Genomic DNA, 12,075 nt, shown 5'->3' with positions numbered 1-12,075 from the left:
TTTTCTTTTAAAAGAACCTTGCTATTGGACGTGGACGCCATATTCATTAATATCGCTTCCGTTCCAATAGAGGCGCTTATTTCGACGGATCCGCCAAGAACGCGGAAAGCCGCTCTTCGAGCGAGCGCGTCGAAGGCCATTCGAAACGTCGGCTCCACTTGCTCGCCGCACGACAGTTGTACATACGTTATTTAACGAGACGAGTTTGTTAATCGAGTTGCTGTTTAACCACTGCGTGTCAAGGGGACGACGCCAGTCGACGCCATGATGGTAGGTGGAACCTGTTATCAATCGGCGACCGGTAGTTGCCTCTTCGTTTAACGCGTTCGATCGGGGAGAATCGCCCGCAAAGATTCGCTCCCCCGTCGCCCGCATCTCACGCTCTCTAATATGCAAAAAATGTTGCAGGACGGAATATGTGACACCACCGACATTTTAAATAGCGTGCCCCCCAAGAAGGTATTTATAGCGCTTTTCTTCCCGCTGGGCTCTTCGAAATCTCCCTTTGCGCACTCCCGTCGGTTAATACCTGCATTAGCGCAATTATTCTGCACGCTTCCCCCTCCCATTTGTTATTGCACGCTCGGCGAGAACTCCGGGCTATTTGGAATTATCTGTTAATGGGGCCGCTCTTTCAGACAATCCACGCTGATAACATAGACCTCTCGGATAAGTCCTTGCAAGTGGATATCTCGGATGCTCTCAGTGAGAAGGACAAAGTAAAATTCACTGTACATACGAAAACCACCCTACCTGAATTCCAAAAGCCGGACAATCTGGTTGTGAGGCAGCATGAGGAGTTTGTGTGGCTCCATGATCGATTTGAGGAAAATGAAGAATATGCAGGGTATATTGTAAGTGTGGCATTTTTTATATTGTAATTTTATGTCTGTCATAAATGTTTTACTGCTTGAATGCTGGTGATAATTGCAGAAATATGTATGAGTAGTGCTAAACACATGCTAATAAATTTATTATTGATGCTCTTTGCTTCTGTTACAATTGTTAATATTATGTTAATTATTGTTAAGTTTAAGTATTTTAAAACAATGTTTAGTAACAATGTTAAATAATTATACAAAGCAGAGTGTACTTAATTTTTTGTCCTGAGATAGACACATTATGGAAACTCCATTTTATTATTGTAAAAGATCGATTGTGTTTCTTGACACTTAAATAATTAACTGTTAGTATTTTATTTGAAATGTAAATGTCATTATATTAATACAATAGATTCCACCGTGTCCACCAAGGCCAGACTTTGATGCATCTCGTGAAAAGCTACAAAAACTTGGAGAAGGTGAAGGAAACATGACGCGCGAAGAATTTAATAAGATGAAACAAGAATTAGAAGCGTGAGTATTTTTTTTTTTTTTTTTTTTTTTTTAATAAATACAAATTAATTTTTTATTAAATCTAATTAAATTTTATTTTGATTTGTCGTTTTTGTGACTTTGCAGAGAATACTTAGCCACATTTAAAAAAACTGTTGCTATGCATGAAATGTTCTTAACTAGACTGGCACACCATCCAGTTTTTCGGAACGATCATAATTTGAGGGTGTTTTTAGAATATGATCAAGATCTTTGTGTGCGAGGTAATTAAAATATTTTCACGGTATACAACCTAACAATAAGGAAAAATTAATATGAATACAGAATATTTTTTTTTGTAGGAAAAAACAAGATGGAAATGTTTGGCGGCTTGGTAAAGTCGTTTTCTAAAACAACTGATGAATATTATTTATCAGCTACAGTAAAAGATGTAAATGACTTCTTTGATCAAGAAATGACATTCCTTCAAACTTATCATCATAATTTAAAAGAAGCAACGAGATTAGCTGATCGTCAAACGGCCAAACATAAAGATGTAGCAGATTCATATATTAAGATTTCAACGAATCTTTTACAATTAGCTACAACAGATACTGGAAAACTCGAGAGATTTTTAACTAAAATTGCTGAAACCTTCGAAAAATTACGAGTGAGAATACATTATGATATAATTTCTCAAATTTTACTTTAATTAAATTAATAAATTTATTACAAAAGAATTTTTTTTGCAGAAAGTTGAAGGACGGGTAGCGTCGGACGAAGATTTAAAATTGTCAGATACCCTTCGTTATTATATGAGAGATACAGCTGCTGCTAAAAGGCTCCTCTTCAGAAGATTGAAAGCTTTACATGAATATGAGTCTGCGAATCGTGTTCTTGAAAAAGCCCGTGCCAAAAACAAAGACGTTCATGCTGTAAGTACACATTTTTTACAATTCGTAAATTTATATTTATGTTATATAATATTCCCGATTGATTTATTACAATATCTGCGTATGCCTAAAATAGCATATGGAAATTTAGGATGAGGAAAAATTAAATATAAGTATTTAAAACTAATTTGACAGTAGTTAAACTAAAAATACAGTCACTACTATAAACGGTTAATGGTCATGAAAGTAGTATCTAACCAGAACTTTAATTTTTCTTGCTTTTCAAGGCACTGGAAGTTGCTGAGGTGTGTCACATATTGTTTGTGTACTAAATATATTTTCCGTTGTAGTGCTTGAAAAATATTAGAATGCCAATTTTTTCATTAAAAATGAACGAATCATCGAAATAATTTAGTTAAGATAAAATTTTATTTTTATCCAGATTTAGTTATTTATATATCACACGGAAAAGATTTTTTTTAGAATTTTATATTTGAACTATTATTAAGTTCGTGATATATTTTTATAAAAAAAAATTATTACGATTATTTTTTTTATTTATGTGTATACATAAATATACATAAATGCATTAACGAAGTTAATACGTGAAACATATACATGAAGATTTTTTAAACAAGAAGATTGGCACAAATTAGTTGCTGCAGCACAGAAGTTATGAAAAGTATTGTGCATGAATAATGCATGAAGTATTGAATATTGTCTTGATAATTAAGACTATATGGTAGTATACTAACATTTTTATAGTAGAAAGGATTAACATAAATTGTACTAATAAATATGTAAATATTAGTTACACTGTTGCATAGAAAATTGAATGAAGAAAAGTGTAATTAATATTTCAATATTTATAAAATTAACGTTTTTATTAATCAAGGCGGAACAAGCGCAGACTGAAGCATGTGAAAAATTTGAACAGATGTCAGATAAGGGAAAAGAAGGTGTGTAAAAAATACATATTTATATTTTATTTATTTAAAAATTGCATTAAATACCGTATTGTAGCACAAAAAGAAAAAGAAAAGTTAATAAAGTTATCGTCATGCAATTCATAAAATATTTATTATTAAAAAAATATTTAAAACACTGTTAATAATATTTTTATTATTGATTTTAGAATTATTAGATTTTAAAACCAGGCGAGTAGCTGCATTTAAGAAGAATCTCATTGAATTAACGGAACTCGAAATAAAACATGCTAAAGTGAGTATGGTGCTCTGCTTTATTTTAAGTTGTATTCAAATTTTGTAACATATCAGGAATAGCTATATTTACCTTATGTTATATTTACAGTCGCATGCAGAATTGCTCAAGAAATGTTTATCGGTTCTTCGGGAAGAGTGATCAAGTTTTACCGTTGCCATGGACAAATCTACGTGCATGCATTTTGTATGCAGATAACAGTTTATTTAAGATTAATAATGTAATGTAATGGTATTGTCAAATACTATATATTTTTTGTTATCTAAATTTACTAGATTTATCATGCTTTGAAAATAAAGTATTGTATTAATAGCTGCAAAGCGACTACGAGAAAACTGATAATTACTATCATTTAGCTGTAAAATGCTATGTAAACGATATTATTGGATTCGCTTAATAGATGTTAAGAAACTGCGATTTTATAAGAGTTTAGGTAATACGTGCGTTACGAGGTTGTAACGCACATTTGTATCATAAAAATGAATTAGTCCCGAGTCCCTTTGCAGCTTCGAATTAAGAGCCTGTTATACTTATAACGTAAGGTCTCTATATTAACAAATATATATATATATATAGAAGAGAGATATATATACATATATGTATAAATAAGAATATATCCATATGAACATGTTATTACTATATTGCTTAAGTTTAGGGCAATTTTATGAAGGAGGAATTGCTAATATAAAAGCTCAGGATGATTTAAGTTAATATAAACAATTAGATTTTCATGTATGAACTTTCCAAATTTTTATAACGATACGCTAGTCTGACAAATAATTATTCATAAATGCGTTCGTTTTAGAATTAGGAAACGAAACAATGCAGCAATGATTAAGGGGACCTTAAAACAATTTATAATAAAGTGCAATTATACTTTTCATTATAGCGTTGTAAAGCAGCATCTACAGGGTGTCTCACCCCATGTGTCGAATCCGTTAGGAATAGACAGAACTCGGGTAGACAAATAAGAAAGTCCCACACCATTTTGCAAAATTCTCAATGGTTAGTGAGAAAAAAATTAATTTGTCTAGCGCAAGAGCAACAAGGAAGCTGCGGGCGAGTGAGCGTGACAGGCGAATGGCTAGGAATGGCGCCGTCGCCTGTCGCGCTCACTCACGCGTGGCTTCCTTATCGCTCTTGCTCTAGACAAATTAATTTTTTTCAATAACCATTGAGAATTTTGCAAAATGGTGTGGACTTTCTTATCTACCGAGTTCTGTCTATTCCTAACGGATTCGACACATGGGGTGAGACACCCTGTATATTTTTATATTCTTTTTTATGCACTTCGCAATCCGTTTTAGTTTACCGTACTTTAAAACTGTGTCAAGCAGTTTCAATTATTCCTTTTCTGGATCAAAGAAAAAGGGCGATCTATATGTTGTTATTTCTTTTTTTAAGCTCTAAAGAAATTAATGTTTTCGATAAAGGTCAAGCACTTGCATACCAGTATTTTTGTAAGTTTTTATTGAATCGAATTATTTTCTTTTCTATAATACATGATTGCAGACATATACTGAGAAATTCATTAAGTTGCAAGAGTTTTATCGTTTAATTCTTTAAGAATTAATTCGAAATCCACCGTAATGTACCGTACATTATCGTCTTATCTTTAATGTCAGTAGATCCTATGAGTATCCTATGAGTGTGTGCAGATAAACGCGCTGCGATGCGGACAACGTCGTATCCCGTTTATCGTACGCCGGTCTTAATTTGGTATATATCGTTACACCGTAAAGTTAATAATCTTAACAATAACGAACAGTAAAGACGACGCAATAAAAAATATCTTTGGTACACAAAAGTCACGTTGAAAAACGTCTCGCTTTTTTTATATATATATATTTTTTCTTTCTTTCCATTTCTCGTTTCTGCTTTTCCGCCTGCATCGAACTGCGTATATACATATAATAAATCAGACTTATACCTTCAACAAATATAAAACATGCAATTTTAGTTCGACAATATTGCTCGTTTTATCCGCATGTTTAGATAAATTGTTGTATAAATTCAGAAAACAATTAATAGTCAGTCATATAATGTAGATACATTCGTCACGATATCTTCAATGATATATGTAGGTTACAGATTTTTATTTTATTTACCTGGAGGTAAAACTAAGTTCGGAAAATTTTTTTTTTCCTTTCCGAACATGACAAATTATTCGTTAATTATACACGCAGTCTGTTATTTAATGATATCACCGTCTTCGATTTTTATTTATTTTATCGTGCACTTAATTTGAAATTAAAATTCGGTATTTTTACGACAGAAAGTACGCTTTTCCGAAGACATGCCACTGCAAGCACTTCGTCTTTGCTTACGAAATTATTTCAGTCTTGAGCTTTTCTTCTGACGAATTACACGTCTCGAAGTAAAGTTTCAATAAAGTTTCAAGAACAATTTACATACAAGCGCTCGTGAACGTGCTGCTTATATTCCCACGAATTTGTTAAACGTGGCGATAGTTCCTTTGATTTTGCAAACGATTAATGCGATTTAATTAATATTTCTCTTTTTCTTTTTAATTTGAATTAATTTTGTTCGTGGACATTAGGATCATATTATGCACTGAAGAGGCGTTTATTTGAGAACATTCTGTGGTATTCATGTAGCGCTCAAACACGACTGATTATCTGGAATTTGCGATCGTCACTAATTAGGCGGCAAGTGATTATCGATTCTCACTGATCAACTTTGATGCGCGAAACGTTTGCCGATCGATTACGTCTATTCGTCGTGCACGATGAATTTTTTACGGGTAATATGGGCCAAAATGTGCGTGACAGAAAGGGAGAATGGCTCTTTTATTTTACAATCGTTACTCATGTTTTACGTGGTGAAAAATGTGTGACGATTAAATTCGCAAATCGCGAACAAAAGCACGTCGATGAATGTATCCGGAATTTCCGTGATTTTATTCCATTTATCAATGGTATAAGCGCGAACTCAATTCCGTGTGTATTTATTCGATTATCTCTTTTTACATGTGTATCATAAAAAAAAAATCGTTCTAACTGATATAAAAAATTTATAGGAACTCTTGTGCTATTGCGGGAATCGTTAAAAAAAAAAAAAAGAAAAAAAAAGTTGAACAAACTGTCTCTAAGCGCACGAATATTTTGATTTATGTGTATTGAATAACTATCGTTTAGTATTATTTAAAATAAATAACGCGGTATGGAAACCAATCTTTCTCGATATGGTGATTTGATTAAACTTTGCGAGGGCGCGTTGCTTTAGATTAGCCGGCAAATTGCGATGGAAATTTAAATCCGGCTGTTAAATTCGGGATTTAAGATGCTCCAACAAACGGTGTCCGTCACGTGTCAAGAGACACGAATACCCTCCAAGTACTCGGATACCTGTCAGGTAGTCCAAGACGCCGTTAGTAAACGCCTGGCTCGAGTCGTTTCAAAGTTTCATTAACCGTCACGCCATGGGAACGCGATTCCATTTAATATCCAAGTAATCGAGAACGAAATGGAATTTTACAAATCGTCTATTTGCATCTGCACCGGTATATTTACGCAAGCGGGCGAATTAAAAAAAAAAAAAGAACAAAAAGAAATAAAAGAAAAAAAATTAATGGGAAATAAATTCTCAGATTCGGAATCCTTCGACGTCGTTATTCATGTTTTCGTTCGCTTTTATTCGTGCACGGTTTCGCATCAAAATTTGCTTTTCCAAAGACGAATATTCTGTTACGCGAGATACACTCGCGTATATTTAATCACGCGAGTTCATTATACATTCGACTATCTAACGCGCCGTATTAGGAGTTCCTCTGCATATCCCATTAATATTTCGACCAAGTTTTGTGCTTCCTTTCAAGCGCTATTAGATACGCGGTGCTCAGTTTTATCGTTATCAACGTCAGCCTTGACGTTCTTATCCGATCCTTGCAAGGGCTTAATTTTTTTTTCTTTTTCTTTAATTTTTTTTTTTTTAAGCGACGCGACGTGGTCCCCAATTTAGCTGCCTCAAACGCACAGAGAATTTATTACACGCCCGGCAATATATCGAGCTCGCTCGATTCTTTTTGTACTCGTTGAAATGCGTAGGTCCGACCAAGTCGTACGTTCGTTCTACTTAAATCCCGCGGGGTTCGAATGCGAGCCGCGTGCGTGCCGCTCCGAAACGATAGCACCCGCGTTAATTAATTCCGCGTATCCCGGCGCGATTTCTCTTCGGTTTGCTGCGAAAATACCGTACCGAAGAACGCAGAGAGCTCCCAGACGTGGGGAAGAGGCGGCGAACGGGGAAAGCGGACGCGATGTATATCCGCGCGGTTGCGAGGGATTTCGAGCAGATTTATGATAACGGTATGCATCTGGGTCGGCCAATCAGTCTTCCGCCCGGCGGGCCGCAATCCTGGTCTCTCGTTCGCACCTGCAACTCTCGTCCACATCTCGAATCGGGCTTGATATCCGGCGGGCCGGCCAGCCAGCCCCCGCGTACGCGACGTTTTCGGGCTCGGTAGCTCGAGATCGACTCGGGCCTCGATCGCGGGAATTTTTTTTTTTTACTCGGAATTCCATCGGCGACCGCCGCGATAAGAATTTCTGGTTCGATTGTTTTACGGAGCACTCGGTGGTCGCTTTTGCGACACGTCGCGAGGGCGATTATAGGCCAGCGCGATATCTTTCTTTGCAACGATCGCAAACGATTCCCCGCCGCGGCGTCTATAGACTGATAATTAATAATCACACGTTATTGCATAATACGAGCGTGTCGCCGGGGCTGTTGTTTCCCGACGTTTGCCCATGCCCGCTGCGTCGTTGCAGCCGCGCTACCAATCGCGCGTGCATTTGTCGTCGAATTTTGAACATAATTGTCCGCGGCGCGAGTGCCGCATCGATCGCGAATTCGTTATACGTGATCGGTATCAATAATTTATCGGGCGTTCGCGCCGCGCGAGAGGCGGCCGCTCGAGAACGAATTAAACGCCGGGCAATTGCGACGAACGGTTCGCCGTTCGGGGTAAAGTGCGTCGGAATTTCTCTCGGATACAACGCGATCGAACCTTAGCGCGGCGCGGTGCCGTTGCAAACTTCCTAATGAAGTTTCCCTCCGAGTAATTTGCATCCCGGACCCGTACCGTATCGTAAAACACCTTCGGAAGGCTATCGGGCCGTCCCCTTTCCCTCCGCCGCGCGTTAATGTGACGAGGAAATCTCGGGGTGCGACGCGCCCCCCGGCAAAATAATTTAGGCGCCTTGCTCCACTAAAAGTAACGTTATTAAAAATAGCTGCAGCGCGGTTAACGCACGGATTGTTTTTATTCGGGACGAGTGTGACATTTCTTCCCGCGATAAGCGCTCTTTTTCTTCCCTGCTCTCTTCTCGCCTTTACGTCCCTTTTGCGCAATTTTAATAATTCTGCGAATCCACAAAGTGGCGCGAAACAGTTGCTCGGGATTGAGGGAACTACCGCCGTTCAAGCTCGTCGAATATAATAATGCCCAAACCCGAATTACTTTTTCGGTCAAATACGGTGCAGTTTTCGCGCGAATTAATTCCGATATTCAAATCAAATCAAAATGAGCTTTTTGTCTTCTTTTTTTTTTTTCCTTTCTTTTTTACGTTTAGTTAATTAGGAAGTATTATCGCGGGAGTAGTAATAGGCTATAGAGTTTACCTACTGCTTCCGATTACCAGGTAGTTCCCGCGGTCAAACGTGGCCGTCGAGAACGATTAAGAGAACAAGTATTTCGAGAAGGAGTTACAGACGCGATAAAACGACGGTATCGGGGCAAATAAGAAACAAAAGACACGTAGTGCTGCGGGAGCTTGGAGAACCGTTCTTCTCGATTTAATTCCGTAGGGCTTTTCCGTTTTCTATTGATGTTTTTACAAGACCGCTATTCCGCCGATTTGCGAGATTGAACGGGACAGCAAGGGGAAGGAGGAAGGGGGGTGGGTGGGAGAAAAGGGAGGCGTAGAAGAGATCTTTAAGGAGAGGAGATTCTGCCTCGCGTTTGCCGGGGGCGAAATGAACCCCCGTGTGCCATGACCTTTTCTTACGGCAGCTTTTTTTCCTTTTTTTTCTCCCCCTTTTTTTTTTTTCTTTTTCCTCTCCCGGTTACGTTCCCTTATCGAGCCAGATAACGACGGATACATAATACACGGGTGACTGCGCGCGATTCCACGAAATCCGCGGAAACCATCTTCACGCTCTACCGATCAAACGTTACTTTGCACAATTTTTTTCCTTTTCTCTCGTTCTTTCCTTTCCGAGCTAGCCCCCCCCCCCTCCCCCTCAGAGCGACCCCAAACAGTACGTCCTGCCGCTCGCTGCAAAGGAAACTCATTAAAGGCTCATTGTACGAAGCGAGGCGCGAAACTGGATTCTTCGGAAGAATCCGCAGGTGAAAGCGCCGCGCGAGAGAAACCGGACGTTGAATCATCGATAATTGTTGCGTTTTATTGCGTTTCGCTTTTGCGCGATCGTACGTTGCTGTTCTTCGTCGCAAATATCGCCGACCGTTCGCGTAATCAAAGCCGGCCGCGGGTCACCGCGTGAAATTTTCCGCGCGGGGTAAAACGTTTATTTTAAATAACGAGAGGTCACCGTCGATCCGCGGGGTTCACCGTTTCCGTCGAAGGCTTTACCGGTGGGAGTGTCTTCGCGTTTGCACTTTGTAGTTTTACGCCAACCGTTGCGACGTACGCAGCTCGAATCCGGACGTTTATATGGCTCGTTCCGTCTAATTATGACGGATCTATCTCGCACGAGATTGGCCCGGGGGCTGATGAAGTCGTTTAACGTAGCTTAATTCGCGAGTTTTACAGTCTTTACAAGATAACGTCTTGCCGTTGACGATATACGGCGAGATCGATCGTTCCGCTATCGGATATCTGCATTAGAGTTAACAACCAAATCACCATTTGTTTTACGTTCGGCCGCGCGAAACTCGAAAGCGAACGAGAATTTAACGAGCTTTTTCCCCCGCTTCCTTTCAGATTACGATTACACAAATTTTAATTGTTATACTAATTGCAGGGGAATAAAAATGTTGCTTGTAGAAATCAACGCGAGAATTTTAGTTCGATTAAAAAAATAAATAAAGGAACTGATATCCTCGAAGAAGGTCTTTCCCGACTCTTCGAATAAAATTCCAATCTCGGCGGGCGATAAACGGCGGCGAGATTTCCATCGCCGCTTAAATAGAAATTAATATCGTTGTTTTTATCAATTATTAAGCGAACATCGTAACTCTTCGAGAATAAGGCCGACGTTTCTGCCGGTGAAAAATATTATTGATAAATCGATGAAGCTGCGCAACGCGATTATGCCGCGAGATTGCTCTAGTAATTTTATGATCTTATTTTAACATTAACAAACATGAATATCGCGATTCGAAAACGTCGATAACGGTATGTAACGTCGCGCTCGCGATAATAATTGGTTTAATCCCGATATAATTGCGAGCACGTACGAGCCGCGACTTTTATGAGAGCGAACGAGATTTCACGAGCGCGCTACGGCCGCAGACGCGGACGCGCGAGTGCACCCCGGATGGGCGGGCGGGGAAGGGAAGGGAGGATTATTTCCCATCGGGTATTCATTTTTAATTAAATTAATCGAGGAATCGGCGCGCTAATCCGTGGAATTCGCGTAGTAGTCGCTTTCGGCGTGACGGCTGTGCGCTATTGCAGAATTCCGTGAGGTTGGTAAATATTCGAGGAGCGCCGCATTGTTCTCATTACAGCGTATCGCGCCACGTTATTCCGATAACTTCATCAGCCGGTATTCGACATCGAAATATATCCGTAGACAGGAATTTCGATTCGCGCGTGAATATAAATAAATACACGCGCGTGCACACGTTATCGGCCATTAAGTCCTGGGCTCTCCGGTTTGAATCTTTCCTGAAAACGCATGCCAGCCCTTGCGAAAGGGCTGCGGACGTTATTTCCCGTCTCTCTTTCTCTCTCTTTCTCTGGCGTTTCGACAGAGACGAAAAAAGTTGAGATAAAAAGTTGCTGTTTTATTAACGAAAACTCTGTGATGAATAATTTATCGCTAAGAGGTCTGATTTTTCCTTCGCAACGTCGAAAAACTGACCATATTTTCCTTTGCATTAAAACTTCTAATTTTACGCTGCTTTAAAGCTTCCTGGAATATTTTATATTATTCGAGAATATTTTATTTCTTAGTTGGCCTATTAATTAAATATTATTAGTTTAACGTGATATATTTTTTCTTAGGAATCCGTAGAACAGGCAACATAATTGCGAACGCGTAACGTAGAAAATAATCCAAGGAATACCGCGAGATGGGAATATATTTTGCTAGCGATCAGATATTCTAGAATTAATATTGAATATGTATGTCGATTGAATTGTATTTATCTACCATATCTGGAATAGTGAGCTAGTGATAACTGGTAATAGAAAAGTCTATTATTACGATCAACTATATACACGAAAAACGATACGTACCGTATAATATAATAAATATTAATAATAGCATAATATAATAACTTCAAAATAAATTACGTAAAGATGAATATTAATAAAATCACAAAGGATAATCTAAAAATGCATAAGAAATATTTCCAAAAACTTAATATTAACCGTACATGATTTTATCAGTTCGTATCGGTTTTTTTTAGAACTCACAGAAACTAATACTCGAAA

The 12,075-nt window shown here is 38.3% G+C and overlaps 1 protein-coding gene across 3 annotated transcripts; it reads left to right on the top strand.

Moving 5' to 3' along the window:
• Positions 1-112: 112 nt before the first annotated feature.
• On the top strand, positions 113-4,308 carry Snx6 (sorting nexin 6). 3 transcript variants are annotated; one of them, XM_070670573.1, is made up of 11 exons: positions 113-270; positions 409-459; positions 639-854; positions 1,234-1,355; positions 1,461-1,597; positions 1,676-1,983; positions 2,066-2,248; positions 2,494-2,511; positions 3,102-3,165; positions 3,342-3,427; positions 3,518-4,308. In XM_070670573.1, exons 1-11 carry the CDS (start codon positions 265-267, stop codon positions 3,566-3,568), a joined length of 1,242 nt encoding a protein of 413 aa, XP_070526674.1. In that variant the 5' UTR covers positions 113-264; the 3' UTR covers positions 3,569-4,308. The 3 variants fall into 3 exon arrangements, with proteins under 3 accessions (XP_070526674.1, XP_070526675.1, XP_070526672.1); XM_070670574.1 differs by lacking the exon at positions 2,494-2,511; XM_070670571.1 differs by lacking the exon at positions 113-270 and having other exon boundaries at positions 376-459.
• Positions 4,309-12,075: the final 7,767 nt, after the last annotated feature.

Source organism: Cardiocondyla obscurior, linkage group LG21 (assembly GCF_019399895.1).
Source record: "Cardiocondyla obscurior isolate alpha-2009 linkage group LG21, Cobs3.1, whole genome shotgun sequence".
NCBI lineage: Eukaryota > Metazoa > Arthropoda > Insecta > Hymenoptera > Formicidae > Cardiocondyla > Cardiocondyla obscurior.
Note: the sequence above shows the minus strand (reverse complement) of the source record. Positions and strands in the feature narration are given on the sequence as shown.